Genomic DNA, 18015 nt, shown 5'->3' with positions numbered 1-18015 from the left:
AAGTTTGCCACTCAGAGGTCAGTATTTCAAACAACCAGTAGAAAACCTGAGCAATTTATTAATATATGGACAATGTTAAAAGAGTGTATCATCCAAGTGAAGGGAAACTTAATAAATTCTTCAAAACGGAAGTGTTTATTTCTTCTTTTTCTTCTCAATTCCTTTCCTGTTGACATGGTGCTCTGAAATAAAGTCTCCTTCTGTGCTTGTAGAACTTCAGACATAACTGTTGGTCAAGATTTCTGAGGGATACTGAAATAACCAGTGTCACTACCACTGTGCAGTTCAGCACAAATTTCCCCTTACAGCTAGCAAGCTTCAAAGCTGCCTAGATTTTGTCATGACCTCTTGCAAATCCCTGGTTGCCATGCTAACCAGGTCTAGGATTCTCTTAGTAGCTGAGGATAGTGCTTGGGTGTCACCATACCACACTCTAGATCATCTCATCACCTCTCCTGTTTTCTAGGATTTACAGAGACGTAATGTTCATTAGCCATATCTATAAAAAGCCTCTCATTTCTAGCTAATTTTTAACCAAATAGTGTCTGAAATTCTTCTAATTTTTGTACATTATGGGGGTCTTGCACACTGCTGTGAAGCTTTTGGTTTGAGGAGCTTCAGGTGTGAGCAATTGGGTACTGTGGCACTTGGTAAGTGGCATATTTTAGGTGAGAGTATCAAGCTTTATGACTTATAGTGCAGGACACTGACAACACTTGATTAGTAGTGTATTCAGGAAATTCTGTGAAGTTAATAAACTGAAAGAAAGTTTTAGCTGTGTTCCCTGCAAGTAACTCCTTTACAGATTCTGAAGGTATTCTACAGAAGAAGTTTTGGAAATCTCAGTTAACACATGAAAGTAAATTCAAGTGTGTTTGATTAGTATTTAAATGTCTGATTCCTAAATGTTTTCTGGGTAAATTAAGCCACATACAAGCAAAAAACAAGCAAACAAAAAACACCAACAAACAACCCTGTAACCAGTGAAGCTGCGGATGTCATTGTGACAATTTCTGTGAGCAAGCTACAGCTAAACAGTTTACACAGTATGTGTAAATACTGTGTGTCTGAGTGAGCTTTCTATTTTTAAACCAGTCTTATCTGCTGAGCTTTGCATGATCTTGCCTACAGTGACCCATACTGTAAAACACTGCTGCAGAGCCTCCAGCGACATCCCCCCTAGGATGTAGCAGAGGTTAAAGGAGAAACATTGGCTGCAGTAAGAAAAAAAAATGATAGATGGCTACTCATAAGAGATATGGGATGTTTTAAAAAGATTCTGTTTTTCTTTTTGCAGAGAGATTGTACACAGATGAAATGGAGGGGTTACTGCGTTTAGCCGATTTCCATCCTTTTTCCTATTATATGTCTGGAGAACTTATTAAAAAGTGTAACAAACAAATGAGTAGTAGCAATAAATATAAACAATATGCTCCTTCTTTTACAGATATATACAAACAAATAAGAAGGTTTTTAATCCCCCTTGTGTTAAAGTGTTCTTGTGTTCTAACAAGTAAGGAAAACACATCAGTTCTGGAGGGTGCTGAGCTCCATGTCTAGTGCTGCTCTCACCATCTCTCAAAATAAATGAACAAACAAACAAATGAAAAGGAAGCAGAGCAGATATTCTCTCCGATTTGCTGGTGCTCCCTGGGCTGAAATCCCATTCTTCACAGCATCTCACTGGTAGGACTTGGGAGAGCTGTGAAGAAATGTGATCACTTGGTTTTTGTTTGTAGCACTGGGATTTTTCTAGGTTAATTCATCAGGGGCAATATCCTGCTCTGTGAGATAGCTTAACTGCAGAATTGTGTCAATAACATTAATGTCATGTTTTATTTGTCTGTTTTGTTTTAATCTCTTATTAAATAGACTCTTGGGATTCTGTTCAGAGAACCAAAGATGTTTCTCCTCAGCTAAACCAAGCTACTATCATTGATCTCCACCCTTCCTCAACTTATAACATCCGCATGTATGCCAAGAATCGCATTGGCAAGAGTGAGGCCAGCAATGAGCTCACCATCACGACGGATGAAGCAGGTACTCTCTGGCTTTGTAGCATCTGAATCGTGCTGAAAATTATTGTTCTTTGATGAGCGGATTCTTTACTTGAAATGCTGCTTATGTTGCTGTTGCTGCATCAGAAGAAATACTGAATTTTTCCCATAAAACACGGTGACTTTTCTCACTTCATCATTAGGGTTTGTAATTAAAGCTATTTAGTGGCATCTAGTGGCCAGAAGATATTATGCTCCAAATTTTCAACTTCTGGAAAAGGCACATGTATCTACAGTTAGGCATCTCAGTCAACATTATACTTGTAGTGGTGGCCCAGCCCCTATGCATCTTGTGGCTTTCCTTAGATGATCAGATAGTACAGATAGGTAACTAATTTGGTATACATTTAGTATAGTTAACTAATTCAAGATACCTCCTTTTGAAAACATTAATCCCCATGAAAAATTTTTTTCCTTTGTCTATTACATCCCTCAAAGCCAACATCAAGTAGCTTTCTGATTACTCTGCAAGTCAGTCGTCTTTCATTAGTTAGTACCATTCCCCTTGTTCTTTGTTTCCATGTATTCTTCTACATCATTACAGGTTTCTGTAGCAGGAGGATTGTGCCTGCATTTTCACTTCAATATCTGGAGCCTCTCATTTCTGTACTCTAAAACTGCCATCTTGTAAAACTGTTTGTTTCTCAGGGCTGGAAGTGGCAGCGTGGTAAGGGCAGTGGAGCCTTGTGCATGCTCACATGTCAGTCCTGAATGTTACAGGTAATAGCGGATAAGACTTATGGTTGAGAAGAAGAGGGCTACAGATTTCTATTGTAGTAATTAGAAATTAAAATTTTGTATGGGTGTAAGTACTTCTGCCAGATAAATACTATTGTATGAGATGTACAAAGTGTGCTGGTGAAAGCGGCCAAGCAGGTTCAACACAACCCATTGAAACTGGGTAAAGTTACTCTGAAAAGTCTTGAGCAGATCAAAACTTGATCATTTGCATTTGAAAACGTTTTTATCGTGCTAACTTTAGCTTTTCTTCTATTTTATCTAAAGTCTAAAATGCTTTTTTCACTGGGGATTTTGAGAGGAAAAACATAATGCAGATATTTGGGTGACAGCTCCCTGGTAGTGAAAAACCCTATTTATTTTTGAAGATTCCTGTTGGCCCAGACTTTAAACACTTGGTGATAGATTTTCAGTCCGGTTTATATGAATACAACTCAGTAATTTCCCCCAATTTTCACTGTGGGTGAAACTACCCAAAATATACCCTGTGTGAGGAGAACATGGTCTTCGTTCCAAGGGACTTTTTGAATAAGAATTAGGACACCTGGGCTTTCAGTGCAAAACCCAGTAAACAGGAGGCAACACAAGCTGCATCTGTTCTTTCATCAAGTGTCATTTTTTATCCTAATAGAAGAAAACAAATGAAGAGTATTCCCATGTTTACAAGCTTTCAGTATACAGCTTTATTAAAGGTAAACAGTTTGCAACATAGTTCTCATTTCATTGTGGTTTTTCTCTTCCTTTGTTCGATGAAAATATGAAATCACTGTAGAAAACAGATTATCTATTCTTCCATCCTGTATGATCTGTACCCACAAAATGCCCATCTTTCTTTGTCTGTAAACTTCAGAGTGTTGGATGTTGGGTCTACTCTCTCATTCTCTGTTGTTCACCCATTCTCAAAATACTTTTTACTTGCTGAGTTTTTCCCAACTGACAATTAAATTGTGAGGATCAGCAGCTGACCTTGAAATGAAAAAACAGCTTCCTCTTGAGCTAAGGTTCCACCCTGCATCACATTTTATTCAGTTCTTTGTAACTAAGCTTCAGAATAATTGATCCTTTTGTCACTATCTTTAAAGGAGCTGTCTGTAAGGAGAGAAAGGCCAGCAGTGTGGAACTGTATTCAAAAGTTACTGATCTACCTAGGGAACAATTGGGTGAGGGAGAGTCAGGCCTAGGCAAAGTATGTGTGCAGGTGGTGTGCAGTGTACAGGATTATCATTTTTTGATCACTGTTTACCTCTGTTCTCTGCTTTTACAATAGCAAATGGAAAACAGTATGAGCACAGGGAATAAGGGAGATAAGGTAATGAGAAGAGAGCAAAATAAAGGGAGAGGAGAGGCAACAGAGAAACTGAACAACTCAAACCGTGCCGTTGGTAAGGGTGCAGATTATTTATCACATATTGCTGCAACTGAGGTCTCTGCAGCGAAACAATAGTTGAGCACGTGGTTTTGTACTTTTCCACAGCTACTCATGATTCCAAAGCTTATAGACCACACCTTTTCCTCTATACAACCGCAATTAGTTCCTGTGTTGGAAAATACACTGCAAGTACACACGTGCACTATTGCTTGTCAGAAAACAAAACCTTTTAAACTGTTGTTTAATACTAAAGTCAGTAGAGGAAGCTGAGGTATCCGGCTTATGTCTTTGTCACAAGCTCTGTATGGCGCTAAGTATGTAAAATAAATGACTTCTTATTTAACATTAACATTTCACCATGCGTGCTGGGAACTGTTAACTACTCAGGTCTGTATGGACTTCTGTGGTATTTCAAGGAAAAGTTTTTAGGAGTGCATTTTAAAACCCCTTTTCAGAATTGAATACTTCGATCTGACTCCACTGTAATCATAATGTTCCCTGGGAAATGGTATTTGTGTTTGTGAGCAGCAGGGACAGAATCAAGGACAATATTCAAAAATTTATAGAGGCCTCGTTTCGTGTCAGTGAATTTTTTTGTCCTCTAGTTCCTGTTCATGATTGTAAGGGGAATAGAAATAAAGTCCTTTCAATCTGTGAATATTACTTCTGTAAAAGACAGTCAAAAAAGGTTCAGAGTAAGGCATATTTAATAACTTAAATATATTATAAGTTGCATTCTGAGTCCCTCTATTCTCATCAGTTAAAGCAAAATGTTCTGGTTACTATCAATATAACTGTCATTTACTGCTGCTCCACCTCTAACAGCCCCTTCTCACCCCTTTTTATTGCTTTACTTCCCTTTTCATGATATTAAACTTAATTTAATACCTTTTATTAAGACCACACTGCATCTAAGGAACTCTAGAGGAACAGCTTGAGATTTCTTCATTTTTTTCTTCAGTTCTTTCTTTTGCAATGATTTATCTTCCTGAGCAAATAATTTATTTCACACCTCTCCATTCAAACCTAACCAACTCTTGATCTGCTTTGTAGCTGTCCAGCTGACAAGCAGGTCTCAGGGTTTTCTTTAAAGCATCACATGTACCCTTGGCAGCTTATCAATAGTAGATGAAGCTTCTCTTTATTTAGCAGGAGCTTTTTCCATCTGATAGGTTTTTTTTGTCTGTTTTCCAGACTGGAATATCTACATTAGTCAAGGGGAGGGGCGCAGAGTAAATTGTTAGGTTTTCATGTATAAAATGTGTAGTGTTTGACTATATGTGCTCAATCTATAGTGAACAAAAGGGGGGGAAGAGGTGGTCCTTTGAAAATTGTGAAATAATGAAGGCTGACTGAGAAGTTCCTATCTCACCTACTTTTAAATAGGTTCTGCCGTCTTGCTATCACCTACAGCATTCTGACTCATGAAAATGTGTCTTGCTTACCTACAAAATGGAAGTAGAATCATGAGCATAACACTAGACAAGAAAATTGTATTTCACTTTATTTTTTTTCCAGGTTGCTCCATTTTAGTATGTGTTGAATTTTACGTTGTTTGGAGATGGCACCCAAACAACTAAGATGCAAAGGTGTGGTTTTCTTTGATTAGAGCAGCAGCTTCAGTCTTTTCTTATGACACTGTCACAGTACAAATCTTTGTGATACTGCTGTGTTAATACGGTAACATGGCACGTGAAGTGCAGAATTCTCTGTGCTATGAAGGCAATCTTGATGTATTTCTCTTCTTTCCATCCAGCTCCTGATGGTCCACCGCAGGATGTTCAGCTTGAGCCTATATCTTCACAAAGCATTAGGGTCACCTGGAAGGTAAATATAAACAACCGAGAATGTAATCTCTGACAATATTTTTGTGTTTTCCAGCAAAACAAAGGCTTCTGATCACTAGGCACAGGGTTACTTGATGGGTGAAGGGATATACATAATAATTTACTTTAAAACGGTATAAATAAAACAACAATTTGAAGTTCAATGCTGTCAGCAGAGCAAAAGGATATTGAAGTAATGCAGAATGTACAGTGATTTTCAACAACCAAAATAAATGCTTAATGGGTTCTTGCCTTTTTAAAGCATTCAGGAAACGTGAGTGCCATCAGATCTAGCCAACTGTAATACCCAAGTTTCTATGCATGAACTTGTTTTATTGTTTTCCCCTTCTTTTATGGTCATGTGGGTAGGCAGATTGAAAGGCTTTGCTTGCTTTTTTAATGTTCAATTTGGAAGAGATTTTCAAAAGCAATGACAGAAGATAGGCAACACTGGTTTACTACTGCAATTTATAGATGTCCTTTGTGATTCTGAAGATTTACCATTACATGTTATAGATGTAGATATGTGCAGACAGCCACAGGACAAGCAACGTTTTCACATCTATATTTCAACAACTTTGCTTAAAATATGGTTCAATTTCTTACTTCCACACCACTTCAGCTACAATCTAATAGCCTGATCTCTTGGTATTTTCTGGAAAGCAGAAGCACATGAAAAGAGAAGCTGGAGTTTGAATTATGTGTAAACAGTTCTCAGGATCGTGTTTGGAACTAGATGGATTTGTAAATGTCAGGTGTCTGATATAACAAAATAACCACAGAAATTAGCTCTAAATTGAATATATATTCTATTGCCCCAGCAAGTCTCATGAGCTGAGTGTAGAGAGAGATCTACATAACTGGAATGAGTCTAAGGTTTGAGATTCTTGTTGCTGGCTGGTACCCCTGCAACACATATCCACATCAGGAAAGGGGAGTCCATGCTCCCAGAACTTTGATCCCATGTGAATATGGTATCATGCACACTGTTCAGGCATTGCCTAGACATTTGGCATTTGCTACAGACAATGCTATCAGACTGCACACACAGACTGCAAAGAGCACATAGTCCCCTGTGGATCTTCAAGGTCTTATTCCCATAAATCCAGTCTGCGTTAAATCTGACTTTGCAAAATTCTGCTGTCTGCCTCTTGTTCTGCCACAGCCAGGGCTGTGCATTGACAGCACCACAATGTTTGTACGTGTGCTAAATGAACAAGATGGCAGATCTTTAATTCATTGACTGTCAGTGAATGGTGCGTGGTCAAGTAGCATGAGAGGTGCTTTGACAGTGAGCTGCTCTTGGTGTAAGTCCTCTAGCGAGGGGAATCCTATGATCGCATCGTGCCACAGAACCCCATTAGGTGCTGTTTTCCAAGCAGCAGAAACTCTGGAGGTCTGATTGTGAAAGGATGAACAGAAAAAGACAACATTGCATCTGCGCTGAAATTCTGTCCATTGTATTCTTTGTACTCTGAAGCCTATGCTTGCTCAGCTTGAAAGCTATTTGTCTTGATTTACAGTCATTACTTTATCTGGTCATAGGACGGCTCATCAGATGGGTGCTATGTTTCTCTGTGGTACAGGAGGCAGTCAAATTCTAATTCTTTTCCTTGACCTGGAAGCAATTTAGAAGAAAAAAGTGAAGTTACTGAGCTACCTTCCTGAAGGATTAGTGCTCACTTAGTCCCACCTTTACTGGAAGAATTATTTCCCAGATGACAGTTTGTAACACCTGTCCCCTAATTAAGAAATGACAAGCCAGGAATAAGCCATTCACTTTCCTCAAATTTTTGCTATTCTGTCAATAATAGGGCAGCTCACTTCTGATCCATTACTTTACACAGTCCCAAAGAAGTCTTATACTTCTGCTGAATCCTGGCTTTTTTAGTAGGTCTTCATGATGCAGTAATTAATAGCCTGGTCATTTTTATTTGGAAGTTTGTGAGGCTTTGTGAACCATGCTTATGCTTAAAGTTGACAAACATTATATAAATGCAGATGGTGTTAGTAACAGCAAAAGAAGAGAATAATAGATCATTTACATTTTCTCCTGTACTAAATTCTATTTCTGCAGTTTACTTCCATTGTTAATCTCCTGCTAATGTTTCTTTTAGCCCACCTTTTAGAAAATTCCAGTTAAGCAAGTTTTCATAGGTCTGTTTAATCCCATCTATTTAATCCTTTCTCCCTCGTAACCAGTGAACACAAGCAAATAGCACAAAGCCACACCAGGGGAAGTTCAGAGTGGGCATTAGAAAAAAATTGTTTACTTAGAGAGTGGTCAAACATTGGTACAGGTTTCCTAGAGAGGTGTTTGCTCCATGCCTATCAATGTTCAAAAGTCACTTGGACAATGCCCTCAGTAGTATGCTTTAACTTTTGGGTAGCCCTGAAGTGGTCAGGCAGTTGGATTTGATGTTCTCTGAGGGGCCCTTCCAACTGAACTGCTCTATTCTATTCCACTTCAGTGTGTCTTTATACAATGTTGTTAATCAGACTGAATTTTTTAACCCTCAGTATTTTTGGAGTTCAAAAGGATGCAGAGAAAATGAGAATTAAACAGGAACTCTTGTTTAGGAAAAAGTATGAAAATAATCATTATTTTTCCTTGTAATACTTTTTTAAGTAAAACCATTCAGTTTAGGTGTGTGAAATATTCATTCTCTTCTTTATTCGCATACACATGTTTACATTTACAGAATGTCGTACTTAACAGAAGTCATTGGTCTTTTATTTTAAATATATTGCATTTTATGGAAAAAGAAGTAAGATCAACATCTGAAACTTTTTCATAATATTCTATGACTACTGATAAAGTTAACAATATTTTTTCCCATGAACAATTTTCAATGGACAAATGTTGTTTCACTGTTGTTTTTATTAAAAATGGGCATTTAAAGAAGATGTAGATATCAAGCATGATCTATTTGTGCAGAGAGTAAATCCAAAATGAAGGTTTTTTTACTTATTACTTAGGTAGTAGCTAAAAGGAGCATTTGAATTTTTTGTGGAGCAGAACATTTCAATACTCTGAAGTGACTTGGAGCTTTTTTTGCTCTGTATAATGTTTTGAATAGAAGAAAAAGTTTATATTTTATTTAAAGAAAAAGCCTCTGATCTAAAACAATTATAAAGATGTTTCATAAAAAATTCAAAATTCACTGTTTTATTCCAATTCAAAATGAGAAAGTATATAATTACAGAATTCCCAGTGAAAAGACTATTCTGGCTCTAGTCCTGCTCTGAGAACATTTCAATGCAGAGTAAATATATGATTCAATTTTATCATTATGTTCTGTCTGTTTTACACTACGATATGTGCATGTGTGTTGTATAGTTCTTTATTTTATTGTGTAAAAGGTGTACATTCACTTTTCTTGGTATACAATGCATGCCTTATAATATATAGTGTGTGAATACACAATATCTTAATGTGTACTGTATGTGGCAGTAAGTAGTGAGTGCCATTCACAGAACAAATATTCCTCATTATATGGAGTATATTTTTATATGTGTTGCTTGCAAGTTCAGTGTGTTTGTGGCAATGGCTTTTGTTCAGAAATCTCCTATGGTGATGCATGAGAGTGTTCCATTTGTGGCCTTTAACTCTAAGATGGTTTAGACCTTGAGACCACAACGAGCTCTTGCTAATATTAGAGATGAAATTCTTTGCAAGCTGTTGAGAATTTGCCAAGGTTATGGTGGAATCCAACATTAATGGAGAGAAGTGATGTCCTGGAATAATTAAACTGGCATCTCCAGAGTTTTGCACATTCAGAAAAGAGACAGTTACCTGCAGCATTGTCTTAAAGCTCTTGTACTTCTGACATTCGAGCTGTTCACTACCTTGTCCAAGCTGATTGTCCTTTATGCAATTTGGAATGTTTAAATTATGTTAGCTCAGCTTTTTTTGCCTCTTCTTTTCAAGACTGACAGTGCACTGACATCTTTGTAAAGAAGTCTTTTTTATTTACAACAAAACAAAGAAATATTCTAACATGAAACAATTATTCTGTTAGATTCTGAGAAAGAGATTCTAATCCTTATCATGCTCCTTAGAAGGAGTTCAAGTCCTGAAACTGCAGAACTTTTGCATGCTGAGTCCTAATTTGGTCACCTATGGCTGAGCAGACAGCGCCGTGTATGCAGAGAGCTTATCAGATTATTATTTTTAACAGAAGAACTAAAGAAACATGGAAATTCTGAAGGCAGCAGGAAGGAAGAATGTAAAGCGTCTGGAAAGATAATACAGTCAGATCCATTCAGTGATACCTTTTAAATATGAGGAAGGTGCTGATTTTTGCAGAGCAATGATTTGTTTGTAGTGGATAAAATTAGAATTCTGTGCTGGCTTTATTAGCTCGAGTGAGCCTTTGCTCTGGAGGATGAGAAACGTGCTGAAGCAGACAAGTCCTGTGGCAGAAAAAAGTAGTCTTGAGAGAGAGTTTCTCAGTACATTTAGTTGGATATAGTAACAAGAGAAATTGCTGCCTATGCCAGTGAAGCTCATCTAAAGTTTCTCTCTGATAAGCTGAATCACCATGACCTTATGTATGGGTCAGTGGAACAGATGAGCTTGGTGGTATCTGGTGTGAATTTGGAAGAAGGCAGATGGATTTAAAAAGCTTTTTGTCCATGGATTATAAACTGTACCTTAAAATGTTTGTACTAATTACATCTAATATTCATTGGAATCTCAGGCAGGAACATAATCACATACTGAAATTAGTCCACTACTAATTAAATAAAATCATAAAAGGTGTTTCTGTCAATAATGGTCTTTTTCCCTGAGTTACCGAGCCTTATTTTACTGACAACATTTTTTTGCTGCAGAATGCAGACTGTTTCCACTAGTTAAGATACAAGGAATCTTCTCCTTTGACTGAAAACTACCATATATAATTATGGCTAACAATTTTTGTACTGTCCATATTTTTGAAAGCCAGATATCTTACTCCTTGTCTTCCTAGCTATTCATTATGCAAATCCCTGCTTTCCAATTCATTATTGCTTTCAGCATTCATTATCTAGTCATCTTTCTACAGTACACACTGAATGAACACAAGCATATTTCAAAGCACAGCATAAAAATTTCCCAATACATCTGACTCAATAAACTATACCTAACTGCTGTCAACAGATCAATAAATGTGCTACTAAAGATTTAGTGAGTGAATGGTAGGGACTTCTGGCAAAACCACTGTTAGTAGGAAATGGTATGCCTGTAATGCAAATATACTATTAGCAAGTCAACTTTGATTCATCTGATAGGAAAACAAAACATTACACACTTAAATTTTTTTCAAGAAATATTTTCTTCTCAAATTTTTCCTTGTATGACCATTTAATGGTCTTAATTTCAGCCCAGGAATGCACTATTAAAGCAATCCGTGTTCAAATGTATATATAATTGTATAAAGCTTTGATTTCATGTGCAAGGAGAATTTTTGAATTTTTGCTTAGAAATAGACTTGCTTGCAATAGGAAAAAAAAAAATAAAAAGTTGACTTCTTGTGTATTCCAAAATTTTTAAGGGACCAACTTGACTTTGGAGATATGTATTTAAAGTGTAATTTTTCATATCCTGTTTAGGCTCCAAAGAAGCACTTGCAAAATGGAATTATCCGTGGATACCAGATAGGTTATCGGGAATACAGTGCAGGTGGCAATTTCCAGTTCAACATCATCAGTATTGATACCACAGGGGACAGTGAAGTTTATACCCTGAATAACCTGAAGAAATTCACACAATATGGCATGGTAGTTCAAGCTTGTAACCGGGCTGGAATAGGACCTTCTTCTCAGGAAATCATCACCACTACTCTTGAGGATGGTAGGTCTTGGCAAACAGCTGTTGTGAGTCACATTATGATTTCTTTATTTCTTTTTACCTTGTATATTTGCTGCTCAATTAGTGATTATTGTAGACAGAATAATGTAAGACCAGGCTTTGCACTTGCTAGATATAGTAAACAACCGGATAGGTGGATAGGAGGAGGTTAGCCACTGGCCATATACAATTGTCATTGTAACTGATGCAGAATCACTCAGGTAAATAAATGCTAACTCTACTGATGGGATGTATCCTGTTGTGAATAATATTGACTAAGACCATAACTTTCATTAAGAAGCTGATTACTCTGGTGTTTACATATTTGCAAATTTTGTGATCTCATCGTAGCTTCATTATGCACTTTGAGATGCTAACTATAACTCAGAAACGTGAAGTGATACTGTTAATTTTGTTGGCTTTATTTTGTTTCCAAATCAAACTGCTGGGAAACCAGGAGCCCTTGTATTACATAATCTCTTGTCACCCTAAACAGAGATGTGCGTATTTTCAAGGATATCCAGACTAATGAGAAAAAGAAAATAAAGTCATTATTTCAGCTAAAATGCAAGCTTTCTAATCTAAGAAACAATTTAGATATGTTTTTCAAACTGTGTAAAATGCACTTCTCAAACAATGAGAGGGAGTCCTCTAGTGGAAAAAGAGAATGTTTTCATATCCAAAAAGAGGCTTGGTATTTTAGGGGAGTACAAAGGAAACTCTACATAATCCTAATAGATGGCATAGGTCAGATTTTCAGTGTATTGAAGTCAGTGCCAGCTAAGAATCTGACTTTTTATATGTTGGAAATTGAGAAAATTCTTGAGAGCTAAAGGCTTTGAGGTATATGCTTCCTGGAAGGCTGGTGATTTTCATTTTCTCTGAATGTTTCTAGTCCCAGACAGATTACTGCAAGATGTCAGAAAGCAGTATACTTACACATACTCATATTTTGAATTATAATGTGTAATATTTTTATCTTCAGAATCTGTTTTTCTTAATATTTTTTTTTTCTCTGTTCAGTTTTGGCTCACTCTCAAAATTAAAGATGAGCGTTTTAAAGCAGCATCAAAAACTAATACTGGAGTTATTGCTCTAAAGCTAAACAGCCAACAGAAAATGCTTTATATCTTGCTGATTTTTTTTTTCTTCTAAATGTTAGTGAAAATATTCCATTAATATTTTTCTCAATACTTTTTTAAGCAGTTGCTTCCTTCCCCTTCCCTGTACTGATTTGAGGAGATAATTAGGTTTTTTTCAGAAAGATGGCAATTTGGGACAGAGCTTTAAAAAAAATTTTAAATCCTTTGTAAAGTATGTTCTGTGTTTTTCACCACTAGGACACATTTCAATTAACAGAAAAACATTAAAAAAAAGCAACAACAACCCAGCAAAAAACAGGCTGCTGTTAAAAGACAAGTTAGCGAGGAAGGAATATATGAATTCAATCCAGGGACATCAGCTACACTTGCAGAAACTTGTGGATTTTAGCAAGAATTAAGGTTTAAGCACTTTTAACAGTATGTAATTGACAAGTAATGGGTGGTGGGACAGCAATGCAGATTGAAATTGTAGCCAAAGGGGTGTCTTCTAACAAGTACGGAAGAGAGATCTTTTGTATACATTCCTTCAAACTGGATACGTGCATGTGGTAAACATTGAGTTGTATTCATCAAGTTAACAATAGTGAATATTTTATTTCAGTGCCCAGCTGCCCTCCAGGGAATGTGCAAGCCACTGCCACATCACCAGAAACCATTTCTATTTCTTGGTCAACGCTGGCAAAAGAAACTCTGAATGGCATTCTGCAAGGATTCAGGGTTATCTACTGGGCCAATCTCTTGGATGGAGGTAATAGAATTCTAACTATCACTAAGTAGCAGGCTGTATATAGCAATTATATCATTCATTCTCTGTTGTGAAAGCATTGTACTTCCTTTACTCTCTGGTTGAGAGAAAGCATCATCTACCTGTGAAAGGAAGCTATCTTCTATAGAGCTTTAACCCAGTAGCAGGCATTGCAAACCTGACTGGAGAGGCCTTTAGGAAGGCTTCCACCATGGGATTGCAACATTCCATAGACCTGAAAAGAAACCCAAAATGACTCAAACAAATTTCATCTCATTTACATAGTCAAGCGAATCTTTATTAAAGAATGATGATATAAACTTTGAAAACACCTGCCTAACCTTGTACTTTATTTTAGTTCTCTGTTACCTAGTTGACCAGTTACAGACCTTTTTTTTTTTTTTTTTTTTTTTGTGATGATACGTTTCAACACCACAGTTGAAGACAAAAGAAGGAAATATTTTGGAAAAAGGTTTATTATTTTCATACCAGCTTCTTCTGTTTGGCTTATATTTTGTAATCTTCGCATTAGTAGCATATTAGCATAATAAATAAACCACTGAGTGGAAAATGAGTGAAATGACCAAAAAAAGAACAGAGATACCCTATTAATCTGCAATTTATCACATGATGGCAATAATTCTACATGTGGTCCTTTCTTGTATAATAAGTTTGAGTTGCACATGCCTTTATTCCTGATAGCTCTGTTGAATTTTGGCAGCTCTAGTGCAATGACCTATCTTCCTTCATTTGTGTTCATGCATCAGAGTCACAGTTCATTCTAATATACAGTTGTCTTGTAAATCCTGACCTCTGTTAGTATGACAAGAGAAACTCGGAGTGGAAGTATAATTCTAGGGCCCATTCCTACTTCTGTCAACATCAGAAATAAGCCACCAATTCCTTTGTTTATTTAAAGTTAAAAATGAAAAATACATTAAAATCATGCATAAGAACGTAGACGTGACTGACTTAAAACTAAATGTTCAGTGATGACTGTAGTATTTGGATCAGTTCCTATGTGAATATTATCAGTGCATGTCTAAGCTACTACGTGATGTCTTACAGTTTGATGAAAAAAAGATGATGTTCATGCAGTGCTTAAAACTGAATTTTCATCTTTTTTTTTTTCTCAGCTTTATTTTCTGCCCTAAATATGTCCTAAGCTTTTTTGCCACATGGATTATAGTTCTTAGCTTGTTGAAAAAACAATACATATAAAGTGCATCATCTTTCTGCAAGTAAATCTGGTTTTACTATGTTAAAACCTATTGCTAGCTGGTATTACTGCCATCAAGTGCTTTGCAGAAGCACTTGATTCATATTTTAAAATGAAGAGGCTTTTTTTTTTGTTTGTCTGTTTTTCTCAAAAATGAAAACCCTTTATAAAATTGGCTCATTTTTGCTTTAGATCATATTTTAAAGTAATTTATTCTCATATGTTCTTTCTGAAATATTTTATAATTAGAAATATTAAATTCTGTTTTCTGTATTTTAAAAAAATGAAATGAGTTTGAAGCCAAAAACAGGCCTGCTTTGAACTGTAATAAATCCAAATATAAAGGAATTTAGTTTAATTTCTTATAATCCATTGCTATTTTAATAATAAAAAATTACTTTTTTTTTTTAATCTTCAAGATATCCACAGTAGGTATCAATAGCTGGGAAAAGACTGACCTTGCCAATAACTCTATTTCCTCCTTACTCTATAGAGCTAGGAGAAATAAGGAATGTCACAACTACACAGCCATCTCTGGAGCTTGATGGTCTGGAAAAATACACCAACTACAGCATTCAGGTGCTGGCTTTCACGCGAGCTGGAGATGGAGTGAGAAGTGAACAAATTTTCACCCGCACTAAAGAAGATGGTAAGGAGTAAAGCATTTCCATTCCCACTTCCACAAGAGGCTTGTATGCTTCAAGCTTTTAAAGTAGTGCAAATATTGTATGCAACAGTCAGAGTGAGATTTCTGTCTGAAAATCTTGAGTTAGCAACACACAGAAAGCAGTGTGCACACACATCTTTGAAAACAGTCTGAGATTTTCCAGGACTCCAGTTCAGATTAACCAGAGGTTTGTAGATAATTCTCATGATCTGAATAGGTTTATCTTTACTTTTGTTTTCAAATACCCCAGGATCTAACAGGAGAATTTTGAGTGCTTTTGAGTTAATTCAAAATGATTGAAAAGGGGGAAAGAAGAAATTACTATTCTGGGATGTTCTTATATAACTGAGATGCCTCTAAAAAGGTTTTCTTCTATGTAAGAGAAAAACTTCCTTCAAACACCTCTTCTTTCAGAAGTAAAATGGAGAACAAAAATCTCCTGTCTTTTCTATTGATTAGAGCATGGAAAATTTAAGTCCTAATGCTGAAATTTTAAGTGTTCTCTCTATCCAGTTTAGATGCTTTGAAAAGCCTTTGAGGTGGATGAATACTTCTTTGAAGACTTCTGAACATCTGGATGCTATTAGATAAGAATATTTTCACAGGAATAAACATTGACACTGCAATGAAGTTAACTAAATAGGTTTGATTGGAAAATTCTCCTGTAAATTTTTTCAAGGAAATTAATCAATGGATTTTTCATTATTACTGATCCAATTTACTGAATATACTGAATATTTGACTTATTTATTATTGTTATTTTTATTTTATAATTGTTATTTTTAATAAGTTCTACAAAAGTGCCAATGAGAGTAGGTTCAGTGATTAACTAACTGGGCAAAAATTAAGAAATTTTTCCAACAAATACTAAGGGACTCATCCTAAAACTTACATCCATTGGAAGGCCATGTGGCTGTAGCTGTAGATATATCGGGGGACTGCAGTGTAAAAATTTGGACTTCTGAACTTTCTCATCATGCTATGAATTTGCTTATTTTCTCCTAGTTCTATTTCAACATGCTTAATACAATCCATTCTTTTGATCAAAGTTGTGTTAACATTAAAAAAAAAGTGAATACTTTATAGCTAAAGAAATTTAGGCCTCCACCTTTGAACAGCTTTGAGCTTGCAGCTTTATGTGTTGAACTGGCCTGCTGGTCCTGTTGCCTTACATCTCAAACTGGCCAGAGAGACATACTTCCAGAAACCCTTGAAAAGCCCAACAGTAGAAATAACCTCTGGCCCTTGGATTGGCATTTCAAGGTATAAATACAAGTGAAGTCATAATGCCCCTGTATTGGTTGCTTTTGAGTTAAAAAAAAATTAAGGGGAACCATTAGCCACCAAAACTGGCTTGAATGTGGATAACATCTGGGCTCTGTGTGAAGTTCTTCCAGCTTTAGAAACTGAACACATGACAGAATTGGTGCCTGCAGTATCTCTGTCTCTTATCTGGAACAACAATAGAGTGTTTTAATGTTCCTGAAATTTTTCTGACATTGGTCCGAGACTACCCTCCTGCAGTAGAGAGCATTGCAACCATCACTGATGTTTACTAAGCTTGTCTCAAAAAATAACAGGGATGGGACTCCATAATCTCCGTAAATATCCTGGACCAATTAAGAAACATCCCACAAAGGGCTACAAAGATGGTGAAGGTTTTAGAGGGGAAGACATACGACTAGTGGCTGAAGTCCAGAGCAGAGGAGGCTGAGGAGAGGTCTTATAGTGGCCTACAGCTCCTCAATATTGCACAGCACCAGGGCCCGAGGGAACGGCATGGAGCTGTGTCAGGGGAGGGGCAACTGAGGGTTAGGGAAAGGGTCTGCACCAGAGGGTGGTGGGCATGGAATGGGCTGCACAAGGCTGTGAGCACGGCCCCCAGTGCTGGAGTTCAGGGAACGTCTGGACAGTGTTCTCAGACATAGGGTTTGATGTCAGGTGGTCCTGTTGGAGCCAGGAGCTGGACTTCTTGATCCTTGTGGGTCCCATCCAACTTGGGTCATTCTATGCTAATACAATCTCCACTGCTAAAAAGTATGTTGAAAACTTCCCTCTCCTTTTCTGGCCAGGGAGACCAATGGATGACTTCCCACTTTATAAAAGTATTTTTTTATTGGAAGGGTTGCTGTGGCTGTTGTTCCCTGACCTTTTCCATCCTATCTGTTTCCAGTTTAAAACAGTCCTGAAATAGTAGAAGATCTTTATTTTTTATGTTCTTTATTTTTTATTTTTCTTAACTCTCTTCTGTCTAGTTTGCTTTTCCCTAAATATTGGTGGCTCTTTTGCTCTCTCTGTTCTTGAGATCAGACAGACCCTGAGATCTGGGAAGCACATATCATCTGCCAATGTTTGGCTGCTGTGCAATGGCTCATATCTTATCTTTAATCCCTCTGGCAATGAAGCCACAGGGCTGTTCAGCAGTAATTCACCCTGAGGCAGTATGACTAAACTTTTC

At 36.8% G+C, this 18015-nt stretch overlaps 1 protein-coding gene across 2 annotated transcripts in view; it reads left to right on the top strand.

The window, feature by feature from the left end:
• Window positions 1-18015, top strand: part of DSCAM (DS cell adhesion molecule) — a 460003-nt gene that overhangs the window by 361036 nt on the left and 80952 nt on the right. For both annotated transcript variants that reach the window (XM_090122754.1, XM_031612462.2), the window contains 5 exons: window positions 1873-2040; window positions 5921-5991; window positions 11586-11826; window positions 13528-13674; window positions 15384-15539. In XM_090122754.1, coding sequence (XP_089978880.1) covers window positions 1873-2040; window positions 5921-5991; window positions 11586-11826; window positions 13528-13674; window positions 15384-15539 — 783 coding nt within the window. The remainder of the gene's footprint in view (window positions 1-1872; window positions 2041-5920; window positions 5992-11585; window positions 11827-13527; window positions 13675-15383; window positions 15540-18015) is intronic.

Source organism: Phasianus colchicus, chromosome 1 (assembly GCF_987193195.1).
Source record: "Phasianus colchicus chromosome 1, bPhaCol1.hap1.1, whole genome shotgun sequence".
Lineage (NCBI taxonomy): Eukaryota > Metazoa > Chordata > Aves > Galliformes > Phasianidae > Phasianus > Phasianus colchicus.
The sequence above is the reverse complement of the archived record's forward strand: the minus strand, read 5'-3'. Positions and strand labels throughout refer to the sequence as shown.